The sequence below is a fragment of the Homalodisca vitripennis genome, chromosome 4, assembly GCF_021130785.1.
Source record: "Homalodisca vitripennis isolate AUS2020 chromosome 4, UT_GWSS_2.1, whole genome shotgun sequence".
NCBI lineage: Eukaryota > Metazoa > Arthropoda > Insecta > Hemiptera > Cicadellidae > Homalodisca > Homalodisca vitripennis.
Genome location: NC_060210.1, coordinates 147,233,009 through 147,254,272, shown reverse-complemented (window position 1 = coordinate 147,254,272; position 21,264 = coordinate 147,233,009). Strand labels below are relative to the sequence as shown.

The following is a 21,264-nucleotide window of genomic DNA, read 5'->3' as shown; positions in this document are numbered from 1 at the left end:
TGATAATTCATAGGAAACTATAAATTATTTGGTACCTAATTTGTAACAAAATGTCATATTTTGTACCTATCAGAAATGTGGGTTATAGTGCATTCAATTCTCTCATGTTAGTTACTCATGGTTAATTATGGTATTTCACACAGTATCCTAATTAATATTATAAATGCGAAAGTGCCTTTGATTGTTTGATTTGCTTTCACGCTTAAACTATTTATATGATTGTATTGAAATTTTACATGGACATTCTTAGGACCCCTGGGATGAAAATGGGCCTCTTTTTATTTTGAAAATCCTTCAGGGTCTCTAAAGCAGTTAAAAATCCCATCTTGATCTCTAAAGTTATGAATGACTTAATTTAAAGAGCTTATTAAATGTACTCATGTATTATTAAATGTACTGTTCTATATAAACATTGTATTATGACAGCACAACCATGTTTTATTAATTTAACTACTATTCTCAATTTGTTTACATTTATAGACTGAAAACATAACAAAAGTTACAACACTTTTTAATTTAACAATACAAACCTTGTCTCATGGCAACAAAGCAAACCATTTAATTTATTCTGGATTTTACTTAATTAACTAGATTGTGAATGTGTACATGAAGGCATTGAATTTGGTTTCCTTAGACATTGTGGGGCAGCATATTTATAATCCATATTTACAGTAACTGTAGAAAAAAAAACAAAGGGTCTGGGCATTAGCTTGATTCAACAAACCTTTTGCTCCGTGACTACAATTGAAGGAAATAAGTGAGTGCAGTAAGTCTGTGATTATAGCAAGTGGAATCAAAAAGCAATACGCGAAACATTAAATGCAATTTTTACGACAGAAAATTGTTGACGGCACATCGCATCCATTTCTCACTGACGAGGTATACGATACTGCTTAGGTATATAAATACTGATATAATTCCTAGATTTGACCGAGGAAATAGTATGATATAGTGAACATGGAGATTGGAAAGCAAGAACAAGCACTTTACTATATTATATATCATATTTACATTTGGATGACAACTGTCATAATGTAAGTATTATTGATGTTGATTTAAGTTTTTAATTATCAATAACAATATATCAATACAATTTAGAAAACTGTACTATTTTGAATCAAACCTAATTACATAATTATATATACATTCATATATATATATATATATATATATATATATATATATATATATATATACGTTAAATTGTATAAATGGCAATAGCCTTATTTAATTTCAATAAACATTGAATCACAAAAAGTACTCGCTCCGCCGGGATTCGAACCCGGATCTCTCACTTGCCGGGTGAATGTGCTACCATTACACTACAGAGCGCTTACTTTTTCCGATTCAATTATTTTGTATTTGGCCGTATCTGTCACATATGTGTTTAAATAAGCAAACTAACATATGATCGGAAGACCAAATACCTGTCAAATGACTTTTATTTACGTTAAATTGTATAAATGGCAATAGCCTTATTTAATTTCAATAAACATTGAATCACAAAAAGTACTCGCTCCGCCGGGAGTCGAACCCGGATCTCTCACTTGCCGGGTGAATGTGCTACCATTACACCAATATATATATATATATATATATATATATATATATATTGCTTTTTGGCACTAATAGCAAACTCCAGTTTTATGTTGGAAATATAATAAATTTTAATTAGAAGTGAAAAATCTGAAATAAGAATGACTTACAATTATGCTTAAGATATGATCCTCTCTTAATCATGAACACTGAAACGTGGGTACCTGATGCATGATATATGACTAATTTCATTTTTTAAATATCACAGGACCCTATTATATTACATTAAAGGTGCTTTTACTAAGAAATATAATTACTAACTTCAACTTTGTAATTCCTCTAAATTGGTCTAAAATAGTTTAAAAGCTACTGATATCGTCGGAACTATTCAATCAATTTCACGAAATACTACATAGAAATTGCGGCCAAAGCCATGGGTATGTGATAGTTTTAAATTAAAACAATAAATGTTACTTGTCAATCAACTATTACCAAGGTACAAGATTTATTTCCATCTGGAAATCTGAGTGAAGGTGCATTCAATTCTTCCAGATTAGTAAAAATATAAACAGGTCCTTTTTAGGTACTGTTCAAAATTTTTAAATGATAGAAATTATAATTAACTATTTCAAATATCAATTATACATAGCCCAGGTATTAGAATTAATATTAATGACCACAAAATTGGGGGAGGAAATTGAATAATCATAATCAAATACATTGGGTTGGTTAAAGTGTACAATATGTCTTAATTTTAATTGGAACTTATATACCTACTAATAATTAGTATCTAATGTGTGTCATATAACTTATTTTTTAGCCATCAGGAAAGTGAGTTTCAATTTATTCTATTATGTTAGTAAAAAGTTATGCTACAATATTATTTTGCAATAAAATCTTGCATAACTATCAGTACTTAAATATTATAACTGACGGCAACCAATTATTTAGTATTTTAGCACAAAATAGGTAGTGATAATTGTACAGGTTTTACATAGAAATTCAAAACAAAACCCTAAATTTTATACTTAGTTTTATCAACCCCATATCATATTTAATACTACAACCTAATTTCCTGATAGATACTAATTCAACTTGGATTCAATCAAAGCTAGTTCCATATTCATTAGTTTATAAATTTAATTTTTAAACTTTGAATTGAACTTTTGGGTTTAAATTAAAACTTTAAAACCCAAAATATTAAAATATATTTTCAATAGTTGGGCAAATTTTAGTGTGAATAACACATGTAACAGAGGAATACAAGTTCTAGTATTTTGGAACAATTATTAATAACAAAATGTAGTGATTCAACAAAAAAAGTATGGTTTAAAATATACCAAGCACAGAATATCTCATACTCCTTAATATAATCCTTTTAATTTTCATATACATTTCCCTGCCGACCTAAAGTCGGCACATGACTTGTGTCATAATGAAAGTGTTAACATATAATGTAGGTAGAAATGTATCATAGTTTAACACATTGACTGTGACACACTCACATTGCTATTAAGATTTAAATTTGTACATGTGAGTTAGAGGAGATTTAAAATTTGCACGTTTAAAAATTAAATAATTGATTTTTTTAACAAAACACTTAATTTCCAAATCGCGTCAAATACCTCTGTGAATAGTCTTTGAGGCCACCAATAACGTTTTTTTTAATAAAATAATGAAATACAGAACAAAAATTAATGTTTTTATAAAATATACAAAATTTAGTAATTACACTATTATATCATTCATATAATATCTAGATTTAGTAGTGAAAATCACATCGCACATAACTTTTGACATTCAGTTTTGATTGATATTTTGAATTTAGCTAAGCCAATGTTGAAAATCCAGACTCACAGGTGTGTGGATGAGAATTGTAGTAATAACTTCGCAGCTTCCAAAGCAACTTTTGAGTAAACAGAGAGATAACCAAAAATATTGCAAACCGATCTTTTGAAATTTTACCTTTGCTTGAGAATCACATTTTATGTCGATTGCATGTTTCTAAATATGGTCAGGAAGTTCATTCACATTGATTTTAAATGGATCTCATGTCAACTTAAATTGCTAGCTCTGCCCTAACACCTGGGAAATACTGTCAAATTGAATTTGTAAGTTATACCAAATGTCGTGATACAAGGTCTTTAAATTCTTTGATAAATTGCAGCAGCAGATATCTTCAACAACTTTCTTGTTTTTTATTTGAAAACGTCCAGTACAGTAGAGTATCAAACGGCTAGGCACATGACATCATTACTAACAGCATTGCAAAGAATGCACTGAGGTAAATAATAACAGTTTTTGTTTTTGGAAACAAATCCATATTAAATATAATCATAACTATGCAGTCTTTTCTTTTGCAGTGATCTGGCCATTTTTAGGCCTAATATAAAAACACACAACTTGTCTGTTCCACTGTTTATGTTTACTGATTCAACAAACTGCAGTATACTACACTAATATGCCATGGAAGTCAAGAATTACTCAATAAACAAACTGACACGGGAGTATCACGAGAATCGCATGCAAACCGTGTCCCCTCATCACTTTCTTATTATTCTAATGCACTGACGCCTCCCTTGAAAATTTACGCCTCCCCAAGGGAATCTGCCCTCCAGGCTGAGAACCACTGGTTTAACACATTGACTGTGGCGGACACACACTGCTTCTAATCCCACTGTCCTAAAGTCAGTACATGAGTCATGACTTAATGAAAGTGTTAACAACATATAATATAGCTTGAGACGTATTATAGTTTATAACACAGACTCCAATGGACACGCTGTCCTAAAGTCAGTACATAACTCGTTTTGTAGTGAAAGTGCTGACAAAATATGATATAGCTAGAGAGGTATTATAGTTTAACACATAGACTCCGATGGACACGCTGTCCTAAAGTCAGTACATGACTCGTTTTGTAGTGAAAGTGCTGACAAAATATAATATAGTTAGAGACTTATTATAGTTTAACACATAGACTCTGATGGACACGCTGTCCTAAAGTCAGTACATGACTCGTTTTGTAGTGAAAGTGCTGACAAAATATAATATAGCTAGAGAGGTATTATAGTTTAACACACAGACTCTGATGGACACGCTGTCCTAAAGTCAGTACATGACTCGTTTTGCAGTGAAAGTGCTAACAATATATAATATAGTTAGAGACTTATTATAGTTTAACATATAGACTCTGATGGTCACGCTGTCCTAAAGTCAGTACATGACTCGTTTTGCAGTGAAAGTGCTAACAAAATATAATATAGCTAGAGACGTATTATAGTTTAACACACAGACTCTGATGGTCACGCTGTCCTAAAGTCAGTACATGACTCGTTTTGCAGTGAAAGTGCCAACAAAATATAATATAGCTAGAGACGTATTATAGTTTAACACATAGACTCTGATGGTCACGCTGTCCTAAAGTCAGTACATGACTCGTTTTGCAGTGAAAGTGCTAACAAAATATAATATAGCTAATATAGTATTATAGTTTAACACATAGACTCCGATGGACACGCTGTCCTAAAGTCAGTACATGACTCGTTTTGCAGTGAAAGTGCTAACAATATATAATATAGTTAGAGACTTATTATAGTTTAACACATAGACTCTGATGGACACGCTGTCCTAAAGTCAGTACATGACTCGTTTTGTAGTGAAAGTGCTGACAAAATATAATATAGCTAGAGAGGTATTATAGACACATAGACTTCCGATGGACACGCTGTCCTAAAGTCAGTACATGACACGTTTTGTGCAGTGAAAGTGCTAACAATATATAATATAGTTAGAGACTTATTATAGTTTAACATATAGACTCTGATGGTCACGCTGTCCTAAAGTCAGTACATGACTCGTTTTGCAGTGAAAGTGCTAACAAAATATAATATAGCTAGAGACGTATTATAGTTTAACACACAGACTCTGATGGTCACGCTGTCCTAAAGTCAGTACATGACTCGTTTTGCAGTGAAAGTGCCAACAAAATATAATATAGCTAGAGACGTATTATAGTTTAACACATAGACTCTGATGGTCACGCTGTCCTAAAGTCAGTACATGACTCGTTTTGCAGTGAAAGTGCTAACAAAATATAATATAGCTAATATAGTATTATAGTTTAACACATAGACTCCGATGGACACGCTGTCCTAAAGTCAGTACATGACTCGTTTTGTAGTGAAAGTGCTGACAAAATATAATATAGCTAGAGAGGTATTATAGACACATAGACTCCGATGGACACGCTGTCCTAAAGTCAGTACATGACTCGTTTTGCAGTGAAAGTGCTAACAATATATAATATAGTTAGAGACTTATTATAGTTTAACATATAGACTCTGATGGTCACGCTGTCCTAAAGTCAGTACATGACTCGTTTTGCAGTGAAAGTGCTAACAAAATATAATATAGCTAGAGACGTATTATAGTTTAACACACAGACTCTGATGGTCACGCTGTCCTAAAGTCAGTACATGACTCGTTTTGCAGTGAAAGTGCCAACAAAATATAATATAGCTAGAGACGTATTATAGTTTAACACATAGACTCTGATGGTCACGCTGTCCTAAAGTCAGTACATGACTCGTTTTGCAGTGAAAGTGCTAACAAAATATAATATAGCTAATATAGTATTATAGTTTAACACATAGACTCCGATGGACACGCTGTCCTAAAGTCAGTACATGACTCGTTTTGCAGTGAAAGTGCTAACAATATATAATATAGTTAGAGACTTATTATAGTTTAACACATAGACTCTGATGGACACGCTGTCCTAAAGTCAGTACATGACTCGTTTTGTAGTGAAAGTGCTGACAAAATATAATATAGCTAGAGAGGTATTATAGACACATAGACTCCGATGGACACGCTGTCCTAAAGTCAGTACATGACCCGTTTTGCAGTGAAAGTGCTAACAATATATAATATAGTTAGAGACTTATTATAGTTTAACATATAGACTCTGATGGTCACGCTGTCCTAAAGTCAGTACATGACTCGTTTTGCAGTGAAGGTGCTAACAAAATATAATATAGCTAGAGACGTATTATAGTTTAACACACAGACTCTGATGGTCACGCTGTCCTAAAGTCAGTACATGACTCGTTTTGCAGTGAAAGTGCCAACAAAATATAATATAGCTAGAGACGTATTATAGTTTAACACATAGACTCTGATGGTCACGCTGTCCTAAAGTCAGTACATGACTCGTTTTGCAGTGAAAGTGCTAACAAAATATAATATAGCTAATATAGTATTATAGTTTAACACATAGACTGCAGGGGACTCAAACTGCAACTATCTCTGCTGCCCTAAAGTCAGTCAGTACATGAATCATGTTGCGGTGAAGGTGTTAAAGCGTTAATTATGGCATTACTAAATAAAAAAATAAACCATACCATCACTAGGAGCTCATATGGGACTTTATTATTTCATATTGCAACATGGAGAAAGACAATACTTGATACTTACTAACTCACATAAGCCTACTGTTTATAGTATTTTTAATACATTAATTTATTCAGCTGAATTTTATAGGAATATGAATATCATTTGATTAAAGTTAACATTTAGTAAAACACAGAGAACAAAATTATTCTATGTTTTGAAGTGAAGTATGAATAGAAAAAGTTGAAATTGAAAAACTAGCGATTCAATTGGACCAGAGCTGAGGTTAAGTTAACTAGGTAAAAAACATGGCAGTGTATACAAGAACACAAGCGTAACATCAGAAGCCTGTAACCTAACATGAAGCTAAATAGAAAAAAATCCACAAATGACAACTAAAGCAAAGACTTATGCATGTCTGTGAGGAAGTAGCTTCCAAATGTTTTATACTGCTTCTCAATAATGAGAACAGATGCCAGTCCCATAACCATCATTTCAGGTTTGAACGCTAAATGATAGTAAATATTACAACAATTCCGGTTTCAGGATTTTGCTGTAAATTATGAAGATTGCTCTATATTTTCTCCTTTTTCTGCTCTATTGTATTTATCTTAATTAAGTACCCTAGGGACCTTCCACTTTTCTACTTCTGCCCTTAAAGCCAACTAGTTCCATTCATCTACTACTATTTTGGAGCTGGAATTTACAAATCCAATGCATACATACTCTCCAATGATGTAGTGTCATGAATAATAAAAGTCACAAGTAAATTAAGCAACATATGCTTTATTTACGATGTAGTCAAAATAATACATAAAAGGTACCATTTCATTTAATGATTACAAGTCCATTTAAGTAAAATGTAATCGTTTCCACAATTAATTATTAAAGGTAAATGGCCTCTCTCAAAAGTACTTATCAGACCTGACATTATCTAGCAATTACAATGTCACATAGTACATCTATGAAAAACTTAGTGTAATGTTACATTTACAAAATAAAAATTTAAAAATATGATAGGCATATTACAATATACCACAAGAATTAATTTAATAGTAAGCAGTGAATAATAACGCCAAATCTAAAAACATACAATATTCAGTTCATTAATTATTTTTTGTCATTCAACATTTTACTGAATTTGTCTTCAACAAAATAAGATACAACAGTTAGAAAATTATTTCAATTAATTGCAATGTTTTAGGATAATATTAACCAACAGCAGTAAATATTCAATGAAATAGCATAGTTCTAAATATAAAGCAACAATATCCTAGGAATGTATGATAAGATTTATTACACAAAATCCTTTTCTTGGAATCACTGCATTTAGCACAAATTTGCAGAGACCTGTAATGGGGTCTTTCTTTCCTTCAAACGACAATAATTTTTAAATAAGTACAGTACAAGATCTTCTCTAAATTGTTATTAGCTGAAATTAGTACACAATTTATAAAATTAATTGACACTCAAAATTTCAAATAAATAAAAAAACATTATCTAGTCATAATTCAGCCATGGATATGATGTTTTTATTACTTTCTAAATCGAATGTATTGGTATCAAGTGAATTCTTAGTGACTAAAAAGAGGGTATCACCAACTGACTGACTATGATAAGCCTTTCTACTAAAATATATTAATCAAATTTTCATTATCACTTTGACTGCTGAAAATACTGTATCAAAAATGCTTTTATGCTGCATAAGACCTGCCAAATCAATGCATGTAATGGATGCTAATTAAGTTTACTTATAAATTGTAGGCTAATTTAAAAAATGAAAATGTTTCCAAACATTTAAAGTTTCCAATTATTCCATCTACTCCACTCCCAAGCTTAAACTTTGTTCACATATTAATAATCCATTTCAAAATCTGATACATGAAAATTACATAATTAAATACAGAAAAACATATTTTAATATAAGAAATAAATTATACATTTTAAAAAATTAAACAAGGTTGATGTAAAAGGCTGTGAAAGGTCTCAATAAATATTGTGAGATGGTCTTGCCAAAGGCCCACACTACGTTTATCAATTAAGATATACGAATAATAGTTTCAACTTTAAGAGATTCCAAATATATTTTCTAAGATACAATGTTTTAATTGTAATTTTAACAATGTTAGGCCCTTTAGAAGAATAAGAAATATTATGTATCATTTATATAGTAGCCTATATATACCAAACATAGGTAAATTCCTATCCTTTTAACAAATTTCTATTTAGTACAATTCACTAGCACATATAACCTGGTAGCATATTCCAGAATAAAACAATGATAGAAAAAAGTAAATTAAAAATCTCAATAACTTATAAAACTAAGAGCGAATATTGTTACAATTGGAAAGACTAAAATTTAAGATTAATAATTAACTACAGAGCCCTTTTCTCTTAGATTTGCAAAGTAATATTTATTGGAATCTGGAAACAAATTCTCATAAAGGAGCCACACCTCTTGCTGAAAATTGACCAAAGATAGATAGTTATTTTGCAGGATATCAAAGGTTTTCCTGCAAACTGAATACCTTTGATTATTGAGGCAACTTAGATCATATGAAGGTGGTTTATTTAAAGAGAACAGATATCAAAATCTGTTTGTTTACCCTGCTTGAAGTAAACAAGAAGTAGACTTTTTACACTACCTCTAAATACAATCCTGACATTGGCACTACATTCAAATTTAAGAAATTCTTGCATAAATATTTACAATATAAATTTAAGTCATGATCATAAAAATATATCGTGTAGCTTATAACATTCATATGTTACAGTTTTAAATTGAAACACACAACTATTACGATTCTATTAAAATTGTTTTGAAATGGATTTTATGTTGTTAGACATGTTTTATTCCTTTGTATTTGTTTTCTTGTAGGATAACTGATGTATGATTGGGTCAAAGTGGAATAGAGTAGTTCAGATCAGTCATGATTTTATAACATATAACATTAATTGTAAAAAGAGCAGGTTAAACGAACAGACCTTTATCAGCAGATCTGCTGACATCTATGCTTGCACATTAATAATGAGTTGTATTTTTTTAAAAGGTTCTAATGCTTGAGTAATAAAATATAATTTGTTAACAACCATACAGAAACTAAAATTAAAAATATTGTATTTTTTAATTTTTACATGTAAAAGGATACATTATTGAAATGTTTTTATTTTTTATATTGTATAAGTTACTTAGTATAGTATGAAGAAAAAGGAAATTGTAAATAATACTGAATCTATAGTACAATATGTAAGTGACAGCAATAGCCTATGTTGAAACTCAGTATTCCCTTAAAAGGCTTGTAAAATGTGTTAAGAAAAGTAAATTTAATAATAATAAAGGTAAACAAAATGTTTATATTTAGACAAAGAAGTTACTGCACATAACTAAATAGATATTTGTCACATTAAATATAAAGGGCTGACAATAAATGGTTATAGTATATAACAATAGAAAAATAAAATTTAAAAATGAAATACAGCAGTGTAAGGTATGATAAATATAAATCACTGAATGATTCTATCAGAAGGAAGAAAGTTGATTATATTAAATCCCCACAGTAAAATATAAACTACTGTTTAAAAAAACACAATAAAACCCAAATTAAATATGTATTACTAATTTGATGCCAAATAATCTTAACAGACATCTGGTTTGGTAATTTATTTTTATTTTAATTGAGTAATTTATTATTTTTATTTAAAAGTCAAATGTCATGCTTTTTAATTTAAGTTATTTCTGATTAAACAGCCTTAAACAGAAATGAGTTTTGTATCTATGCAAAATATATTTTTATTCAAAATCCCAAAAAAGTAAAAATTGCTTTGGTTTTATTCTAAGATCAAACCTAAATGTATATTGTAAATATGGAAATTAGGATTTTTAGCACATTACGTACCATGAATATGCATATAAACATGTATTGGGATAAAAGGGTTAAACTAAATATATTATAAATTTAGCTTTGTTTTATTTATTAGTTTAACATTTATTTTAATATTGTAACAAACCTAAATAAGTCTAAAAACATTAATTAGGTATTATTTCAGTCCTTGTTGCTAATATGAATAATCCTGTTTTCCTTGAATTTAAAACAGTAATTTGGAAATTTCATGTTGGGTGTTTTTTATTTCTAAAATGTTCAATGATTCAAATGGTTCTACAGGTTAAGGTACATATTTACAATATTTAAAAGATGAATTAAACTTGATACATATAAAACTTGAATATTTTGTTTTATAAATAAAGGCTAGTTATTTTAAAACAGGAATGACCTACCATCAAATTCAATTATTGACATTAATTTTTAATCATTTATTTGGTTCAATTATGATATTAAACGTCAGTGACTAATATATTTGTCTATTTTTCTTATAGCTCATCCATAGCATTAGTCAATTTATTATTTTTAAGACAGACAATTACATTACATTATGAAATATACTATAAATTTAATTGTCTTTTAAAGAACAATCAGTGGTTGGATGGCTTGTAATTAATTATACTTATAAATATGTTTTTGTAATAGCCCTTTTTATGAGGGTTAAGTAGCCAGGTGAATAAAAGTTTTTTATTTCAACAGATGCATTTTTACAGTTATGAATGTTAACAACTATAAGAGACTTTTTAAACAAGTCTGAGTAAAAATTCTTTTTGATGAATTTATTTTATTGAATTTTCATATACAAAAGGAAATTATGATTTTGATTTTATACCTCTTACAAATTGACATACCTTATATTGAAAATTGCAAGAAAGTGAGTGATGTCTCAATCAGTCAAATGGTCATACTACACAAAAACTACACAATATCAATACACTCACTTCATGATATCAAGATGTTTCTTTGTTTAAAATTCGTTTTATGCGGTGGAAGGATTGTTGGAATAAAAACTGTTGATTACTTCCACATATTAAAATGAATTAATCACTTTGGTATTATATACACTGACATTATGTGATGAAATTAGAATCCATAAGTTTGGTTTTAACAATATACTGATTTAAAATTGTTTAGAACAGTAAAAAATTGGACTGGAATAAAGCCAATGGAAAGCTGTTATTAAATATTATATGAATTTACAAGTCCAAAATACTGCACTTTTTTTACTATAAAAGAATTGAAATAAATCTGTGTTTATTTTCATTTTTACAGAATAATACATATAGTAACAAAACCAATTTTTATTTCTGTACGCCAAAATAAATTTATTAAAAAAAGAAATCATGTCATCACGATGTATGTAAAATGTTACAATACTTGTATTTTTTCTTATCTAATTCTGTATTTCATGTTTGAAGAACTATTTCTCATATTCAGATCTTTTGTTTTCAAAATATATTAGCACAGCCTACACGTTCCAATTCACTATCTCATTTCTATACCAGGCATGTGATATACAATACTAGTATTAAACATTATTTACCGTCATAACTATTTATTAGTTGTAAACCAGCAATACGCTAATTTTACATTGTGTTCTTGTGAGGTGTAAACAAATTATTTTTTACACATTATGCAAAACAAATTAGAAGAAGATTAACATACATGTCTAACCAATTTATTCAACTAGCATGAGTTCTGCATTATGCATTAAGGTTAAAATATTTCTGTATACATTAAGTTTATAGGCCAAGACATAAATTGATGTTAAAACCTTTTCCATTTCTGTGTCAACATTTTTTATATTTTGAATGTAGGCTAGTGAAATTAAAGGGAATGAACTGGAGTTTATTGTTTGGATTGGTTTTCTTTTTTATTTAGTTACTGGTATGTCAATGGAGGTCTATATACAGTATAAAAATGAATTAGGAACAAATTTTATAGTAAACATTTGAAATTCCATAATACTATTTGAATGAATAATATTGTACAAGAAAATCTTAATCTGGAATCAACAAATTTAACAATAAGAGAAAATCACCTGCACAAAAAGCTTTGAACACCTATAGTTCACTAAATTTATAAAAGTTTAAATAATACCACCCATTGAGTAAAATGGAAAGGCCCCAAACTGAGTATTAACAGGTGTTTTGGGTGATGCACAACCATAGAGAAAATCATCGGATTGAAGCTGGGTACGATTAAGAGTAGGTTCAGAAGTTGATCTGTGGATTTTAGGCAGAGCTCGTTGGAGACTCTCTAGTGACACTAAGATCTGCCGGAAGAGTGGACGCTCATCTCTATTCAGCTTGATACAATCTTCAGCCAGTCTTCGTAGTGCTTTGGGGGTTTCAGAACTAATTTGACTAAGATCAGGTCGAAGAAATCCCCTTCCCACTAAATAAAATATTACGTCCTTATCATTACTAGCATACGGCAACTGTCCTGAAAATAGTTCAAACAAAACTATGCCAAAAGCATACACATCTGATTGAAAACTGTAAGGATTTTCTTCATCCATTCGGATAACTTCTGGTGCCATCCAAAGAATGGATCCTGTTGGTTGTAAAGACTGTTGTCCACCAGACCACCGAGTCTTGACTGTTGCTAGGCCAAAATCTCCTATTTTAACCGTCAGATCATGTAAAAAAATATTATTACTCTTTAAGTCCCGGTGAATTATGTTCTTTGCATGTAAATAGTCCATACCCTGTGCAATTTGACGGGATATCTCGATCAAAGTCAAAACTTCAAACTTAGTTTCCAGAACGTGAAGATGTCTGTACAAACTAGAACCTTCACACCACTGAGTAACTATTGCCAATTGAGGTTTACTAACACAACCCATGAACAAAAGAATATTTAGATGGCGTGTTTTTCTTAAAACAGCTACTTCATTTTTGAATGCTTGTAACTGTGTAGGAGTAGGGTCTTTTACATTCAACGTTTTTACAGCTACAGGCCCATGCCAATGGCCTTTGTACACTGTTCCGAATGAACCTGATCCAATCCTAGGCCCTACAAGAATTTCATCGGCTGGAATTTCCCAATCTTCAATAGATTCCCTTGGAGCATCCTTGTGAATTTTAATTTTATTTGCACTTTCATCAGCACTTCGAGCTCTTGGTCTCCAGGGTCTTAAAGCATTAGTAGGGGATGCCTGAGCACTCTGACTGTGAGAGAGTCTGTTGTTAACAACTGGTCCTGGAGCAGTACTGACTAAACTAACAAACTCTTCCAAAGACGGAATATCACCACCCATAGGATTAACAAGATTATAACAAACATTTGGTGCTGAGCTAGATCTTTCACCATGACCTAGAGCTCTTGGATGACGTCTGGAGGGATTTCTGTTCATTCCGTAGCCAGATGGAATCTGCAATATACCTGCAGATGTCTCTGCATTTTGTGCAAGTAACATTTGATAATAGGTATCTTGCATACGAACCTGTTGACATAATGCTGGAACCCCTGCAGCACATCTTTGATGAAACCGATAACCACAGGTACGACAGTAGAAACCTTGAAATAATAGACGCCGACAACATTCACAAAAAGCTAATGAAAAAAATGTTTTTCTTACAAAATTATGAGAAATGCTAGTTGCAATCGGGAATTTGTCCAAAATCTCAACTCTGATCTCTTCACAGTCAATTGTTGAGATATCAGCATCCCACGGTATTTGCACACCACTTACTATATTATAAACAATACAAACATCGGGAGTTAAGTTACGTAGTTTCATTGCCTTAGCGAGAGCATCACGTAGACTTTGTCCCTGCTTTACCTGTACACTAGTGCGTTGTTGATTAGGTAGATGTGCTCGAACTACTGATTTTAAATGTGTTCTTATAGGTTTACATGGCTGGTCATATAGAGAACTATAGTCACTATCTGCTAAAGTATCTTGTGGGCTGGATCTTCCATTGCCTATTTCCTCAATTAACTGTTGTTCTTTGACCTCAAATTCGTGAAGTTTACTCGTTAGTTCATGGTATTCACTTAAATACATTGACGGAGGGTGTTGAAACCCTGCAAACTTTGCATTTAAAGCATCAATGTTTTCTCTCGTTAAATGAATAACACTTTGAATATTCCTAAGTTCATCTTGCAAACTATCCAAATCTTCAAAGTCTGATGTCATTTTAAAAACTGTTAATCATAAAGCTATCACAAGACTAAATAAATATCTAATTTACATACTAAACCATTATAACCTTTCACACGTACAAAATTAGGTTGGTAATCTTAAAAACTAAACTGTTTGACAGCGCTACAACAGGAATATTATAGTAGTTGATGTCTGCTATGGTACGCTTGTGGTACATTAACAAGCCAGCACAATAATATAGTAAGTGTAGGTATGGCTTGACGGGTTTTACTCAACTTCTCTTACAACACATTTATTCAATACTAAGAAACTTTGACATAACTGCAAGTTGTTAGCAAATTAATTTCGAAATATTTAAAATTAGATCTAATTCGTAGCCTCCATTGTCTGAAAATGGTTACAATGGTATACATTGTTGTAATGACTTTAAAAGCCAGATAACGATTGAACATTTTTATTTGACTTCTAACGAGTCATGTATTTCACAAATTCAATTGACATATTAATATAAAAAAGTAATAATGTTAATACAATACTAATATAATGAAGTAAGTCAGTTATAAAAAGAAAAGCAATACAAATATTGCTACGTTAACAACAGAAAAGCACCGCGCCGTCGTAGTCACACAATGCCAAGATGAACAAGGAAGGCTGCAAAAACCGGCTTGACCCCGAAGCCAGGGAAGTCTTGTATATTCTAAAAAAACCTCCGCCCATTTTCCCAGCTCCCATTTGTCTCAAATAAATTCGAGAGGTTCTTCCTCACCTGTTTTGCACATCTAGACGGTTACATTCGGCTTGAGCTGTTTGGGTTTTGGAGAGATCACTCATCAACATTTCAGCTCGTACGAGTTATAAACAAACTGGTACATTACATGAATCTTAATATGAGCTCTGTTACAGTTTAAAACGAGATCTAATTCGTAGCCTCTCGTTCTTCAGTCCATCCTCTTAACAACTGTTTGTTTAATTCCACCATAGCCAGATGATTCCCTGTCTCTTATCTTCGTTTTTCACTAAATTCTTCTCATCAACTGCTGTTCCAATGTGTCTTCCTCATCCCTAGCATTTATAATGTATTATTTATTATTAATTAGTATTATAATAACCCACCTACGAGCTATAATCACTCTTATTCTTTCCTATACCATGAGCATCAACATGTCATTCCCATTCTACAAACTCACCGGCAAAGTTTCTTTATTAGGCTTTTCTGCTACTATCCTATATACATCACCCAGTGGATCTACCCTCCATAATCAGTGTTCCCGCAGATCTCTTTTCTTCGCTTTGTGATCTATAATAATGCAAGAAATCGATTTTCAAAATAAAAAACCAAACGTCTGTGTGTTACTCCTCATCTAAATTACAAAATTTTGTAAAACGTGTGTGAAAACGGAAAATGCAGTTATCTTAAAAGAAGGTTTTTTTGACTGAATCCCCACTTGTAGTTACCACCTCAATTATAAACATATTATATACTGGAGGTAACATCACACCTCGACTACAAAGGGACGACCATTGGAATGGACTTCAGGTCACTGTTAGGTGTTATTGTGGACGTGTTATAGACGTATAGATTATTAGCTACAACCAATCAGCGCAGGGATTAATTTGGTTGGTGAATTGCGAATATCTGCCTGAGCATAAGCATATTTGTCTTAGTAATAGGCTGTTTACATCAAAACAAATATACTCTTTTAAGATTAAAGCAAATGAACACATCTGTGAGAGAGGGAGAGTGAGAGTGAGAGTGAGAGAGAGTGAGAGTGAGAGTGAGAGTGAGAGTGAGTGAGAGAGTGAGAGTGAGAGAGAGAGAGAGAGAGGAGAGAGAGAGAGAGAGAGAGAGAGAGAGAGAGAGAGAGAGATTGAACTTAGAAGCACTCTTAATACTAGGAGCACGCCTCCAGTTACTACAGTTTTCTTTCTTCCATTGAGGAGGTATCGACTAATCTTCAACGAAATTATTTTAACTGGGGATTTTAATCTTCCTGATGTTGAGGGGCTGATCCTTTAAATTGTGTCCACAGTCCCGCTCGAATGTCATGGTTTCTCTAATGGAAATATTTTATCTTCACCGAGTTGACCATATTCATAACAGAAGAGGTGTTATTGGATCTAGTCTTCTGCTCAAATAAAATTACTGTTTTTTTCTTTGAAAATTGATGGTCTTCTTCCCGTGATAGAATCATCACCCCACCCCCCTTTTTGCTTCTTTAAGTTGCAATAAGAAAAGTAAAGAAGGCTATTCCGAACAGTATAAATACGACTTTAAGAGATGCAATACAAAATACCTACAACTCTCTTTCAGACGTTCACTTTACGTCTATTCTGAGTACTCCCAACCTCAATGAAGCAAATGCAAATTTTGTATCTACGAATGCTGCTTCGTTTAAACTGAATTCGCCAATTAGGGGTTAGTATTTCACCTTCGCCCAGATGGTTCTCTGCCAGCTCAAAAAATCTGGTGATAACTAAAAGAATTCTTCACAAACAATATAAGAAGCAACCTACATGATATAATTACCTGTGTTTTTCTAATGCAAAACCATCTTACAAGATTTCTGGATGGAATACTACTGTCGACACTTGAAGAGAGCAAAACAAGGTGCACCAGTGAACCTCCGTTTCTTCTGGAGCCACGTAAATGAAATTAAAAATACTTCCTTGACACCCATATGCATGTTTTACAATGGCGCCGTGTCAAATGAACCTTATAAGATGGTTTAATTGCTTAGGAGCTTATTTTCACTAGTTTTTGTCAGGCCGATAGAAGTTTCCATTCCTGCTAGCGGTGATCATCTTGGAAACTCCCTCTTTTAAAATTCAGCCCGCAAGAAGTATTGGATAAGCTACAGAAGCTTGAAGAAACTAACCGTTGGGATCACTATGAGATCCACATATGGTCTTAAAGATTACCACCTAAGTTTATTAACTGGAACAGTTTGTGATCTGTTTAACACATCACTGGCCACTGGTGTCTTCCCAGATGCATTAAAGTCGGCATGCTTAGTTCTCATTCCAAAACAGGACCTATTGATGATGTTTCTAATTACAGACCTATATTCTGTCAACTATATCTAAAGTTTTCATAAAGTTAAAACCTCTTCCTTGGTTGTATGAAGCTCAAACTGGCTGGCATAATCTCTCAGCAGCATGGTTTCTCTGACGGAAGGTATACAGCATCAAACTTCACTTTTTCAATAACAAACTCAAGAAGCTTTTGTCTCTACTCGTTAATTTGTTCCAGTATGTCTACATTTCTATAAAGCATTTGACACGTTCTTCTTTTAAAAATTGCTTATCCAGGGTTTGAGAAACATTTAATTAAAGTAGTTGACTAGCTACCTAACTCTCAGATTGGCGACTATATGTCAAATTTGCGTCAGCTATCTCCTCTGAATTTGTTTCTTGGAGATTGTTGCTTGGACCGTAGATTTTCTCAGATTCCATAAATTAGTGCCGAGGCACTTCAGGGGAATCCATTTCTTTTCGCTGAAGATGTGAAGATTTTATATATCATATATACAGAAGATGACTGTCTACGGATCCAAGAGGTAACCTTTTACTATTGTCGCTCTCCAGTAATCTTTAAATATCCGGTACGTGGTTAACCCATAGCTCGTGTTCAGGAAGTAAAGGACCTTGGCGTAATACTGACACTCTTATTGAGCCCTGATGGCCATGTATATAAGATCTGGGGTAGGATAAACAGAATGCTTGGATTCGTTCTCTGCTTCTCAAGACATTTAAGTAACACAGCAGCCTTAAAGACTTAGTACTGTGCCTTAGTTCGACAAATACTTAAATATAGCTCACAGATGTGAAATCCTCATTGAGAAACTGTAGGGTTTTCATAGAGATTTATCCGCGTGATAGCTGTCAAAAATAGGCTTTCCTACCAGAAAGTTTCCATTAAAAAACCTGTTTCGAGATCTGGGCCTCCACCCTTTTGTGAACCGCCGTTTTCTGCTGATGTTGTGCTACTGCATAAGATCATCAACGGAAAGGTTGACTGTCTTGACTTATTGCATCTGGCCCAATTCAAGGCTCTATCATCCACCCGATTCATAATGGTCCCCAAATCTCAATATAGTGATTCTAATCACAAATTGGTGAATAATAAGGCTTTATGTGTACAAGAATTTAACCTGCTGAATTAACATACAAGATAACAGGAAAGCGATATTTCATGTGTTATCCTGTTATGTTGTTATTGTGTTTGTTGTTAAATTACTAACCTCATAACTTTTTGATTGACAATCAAATGAGATTAACACCGTTTGTCAATGTTTGTCCGCTTACCGCTTTCCTATGAGGTTATTATAAAGTTTCTTTTGTTGATTGTTTTAGGTGTTCTTTTGTTAAATATATACATACTATCCCTGATATTCAGCAGTGAAGAAGTACGGTATAAACAAAAGGTGAGAAAGTTTTAAATCAATAATTTTACTTCCTGTACGATAGGTTTTTTTGAATTGTTTTTAATAAATCATTAATTGATAAATCAGGTTTAATATCTAAATAGTGCAATATTAGTAGTTCATTGTTATTACTAACTGTGAAGGAGTAGGCTACAAAGTAGGCCTAGTAAAAATTGGTGTTTTGTTACAATCACTGGACTTTTGGTGTAGGAAACAAATTTTAACACAACTACTTTATAATAAGCGGCCACCATCACAATCAAGCGGCTTCTTCCTCCTTCAATTTCTTCGGGAATAACTCTTTCAGGACGGATGCTTTTGGTTTCCTGAGAGACTAGAAGTGATGCGTGGTGCATGAGCTATGTAGTCTCTGTTTTACAATTAATTCCTATATGTTAAAATACCATGATATTGTTTTGTTTGTTTTTTGTTTTGTTTGTATACTTATTATCTATTGTTGGTTTCATTCGGATCTACTTGTAATATATGTAAAATTGGTGTTGTACCGTTGAAATAAATAAAAAAATCGGATTATGATTATCAATTTTAAATATCAATACTATGAATACGTCATTTGATCTATAATTCATAAATAATCATTGCCAGGTTTCTTTATTTAGACTAGTGATGTCATTACCAGCTGTTGTTTATTTTGTTTATGTGAGAGAAGGCTAGTGCCAACGACAAGAACAATGGCGATGCATATCCAGATATTATCTCAAAATGTTTTTATAAACACTGAGCAATATTCTAAGTGGTAACAAGATAACGACCTTGCTCCTTTAAAACCAAATTGTCCAGCTTTTTATTGACAAGATGAAAACTAGAATTAAAGGCGGAAATCAAATAGTGTTTCGCTGCGAGAAAAGTAAGAACAAACACAACATATCTAAAAACGATCTTGAGAAGACTAACATTTTATATTTGGTATTGTAAATATAATGAAAAATTATGTACTATTTTAGTTGAAATCAAATAAACTATTACTTTTTTTATTAATGAATGTGCTTTTGACGACATCAGTACCTGCAGAAATACCATTTCAGATTGGCTAAATTAATCGTAAGTACTTTGCTGCTCAAATGTTGTTTAAATAAAGTTTATAGTTATTTTATGCAATCTGAAACAAATACATTTATTATACATATTAAAGTATAGCTTCACTATAATACGATTTTAAAAGCTTAAAACTTAATTCAATAATTATTACTTTACAACATGTACTACATGTACACGTACAACATGTGTATTACTATATGTACAACACTATCACTCAAAATGAGTTCAAAGTAAAATCGTGTTTGAAAATAAATTCAAAATTAAAATCATGTGTTTCCTTATTAACTAATGGCGGCAAGAACAATGATGTACGTGTCTTTGTTTCACAAGCAATCACGTTTATTGTTGAAAATCCAAAAAGGAAGTAAATGTTATGTTTTGTCGTAATTATATACTATATTATAATTTTTAAACTATATTAATATTTATACATTCATTTCTAAGATTAAAAACTAGCAAAACCATATTGTTCTTTGAAATATCTATTACATTATTTGTTCTAACATTTTGCTTTCAGTCTTTTGAATGGTCATGAATATCGATGATTCAAATCATTGGATAATCATAATCCGATTGTGTTGGTGGCCTCTTATTATACTACAGCCTTTAATACTTCCAACTATATTGTACTAGGTTATTTAAAATGTAAGTATTAGAAATTTTAAGCAATGGCTTAGTTAGTGTAAAAAGTAAAATTAAACTGAGGACTTTCAAACATAGTTCTAGAAATAACAAGTTTATGCTTATTTTTCCAAAATATCAACCTGAGGGGAAATTCATAAAGGTTTATGAAAAGTTCTTCAACAAAGGAGCCTTATAAGGCTCTGAGGAAGAACCTTTTTTTATCTATTTGCTGCTTTGC

General features: G+C 31.8%; 2 protein-coding genes and 1 non-coding gene across 3 annotated transcripts in view; 1 reads left to right on the top strand and 2 right to left on the bottom strand.

Moving 5' to 3' along the window:
* Positions 1 to 1,261: 1,261 nt before the first annotated feature.
* Trnaa-ggc lies at positions 1,262 to 1,332 on the bottom strand. Its single transcript has one exon. It is a non-coding gene; the product is annotated as a tRNA-Ala (tRNA).
* A 6,361-nt stretch (positions 1,333 to 7,693) lies between these two features.
* Positions 7,694 to 15,075, bottom strand: LOC124360277 (raf homolog serine/threonine-protein kinase Raf). The gene has a single exon (XM_046813742.1). The coding sequence runs from the start codon at positions 14,950 to 14,952 to the stop codon at positions 12,898 to 12,900; it is 2,055 nt and encodes a 684-aa protein (XP_046669698.1). The 5' UTR covers positions 14,953 to 15,075; the 3' UTR covers positions 7,694 to 12,897.
* Positions 15,076 to 19,095: 4,020 nt separating this feature from the next.
* The window catches only part of LOC124360276 (glycosaminoglycan xylosylkinase), a 40,260-nt gene continuing 38,091 nt past the window's right edge, over positions 19,096 to 21,264 (top strand). Inside the window, exon 1 of the mRNA XM_046813741.1 lies at positions 19,096 to 19,343. Coding sequence (XP_046669697.1) covers positions 19,209 to 19,343 — 135 coding nt within the window. The 5' untranslated portion in view covers positions 19,096 to 19,208. The remainder of the gene's footprint in view (positions 19,344 to 21,264) is intronic.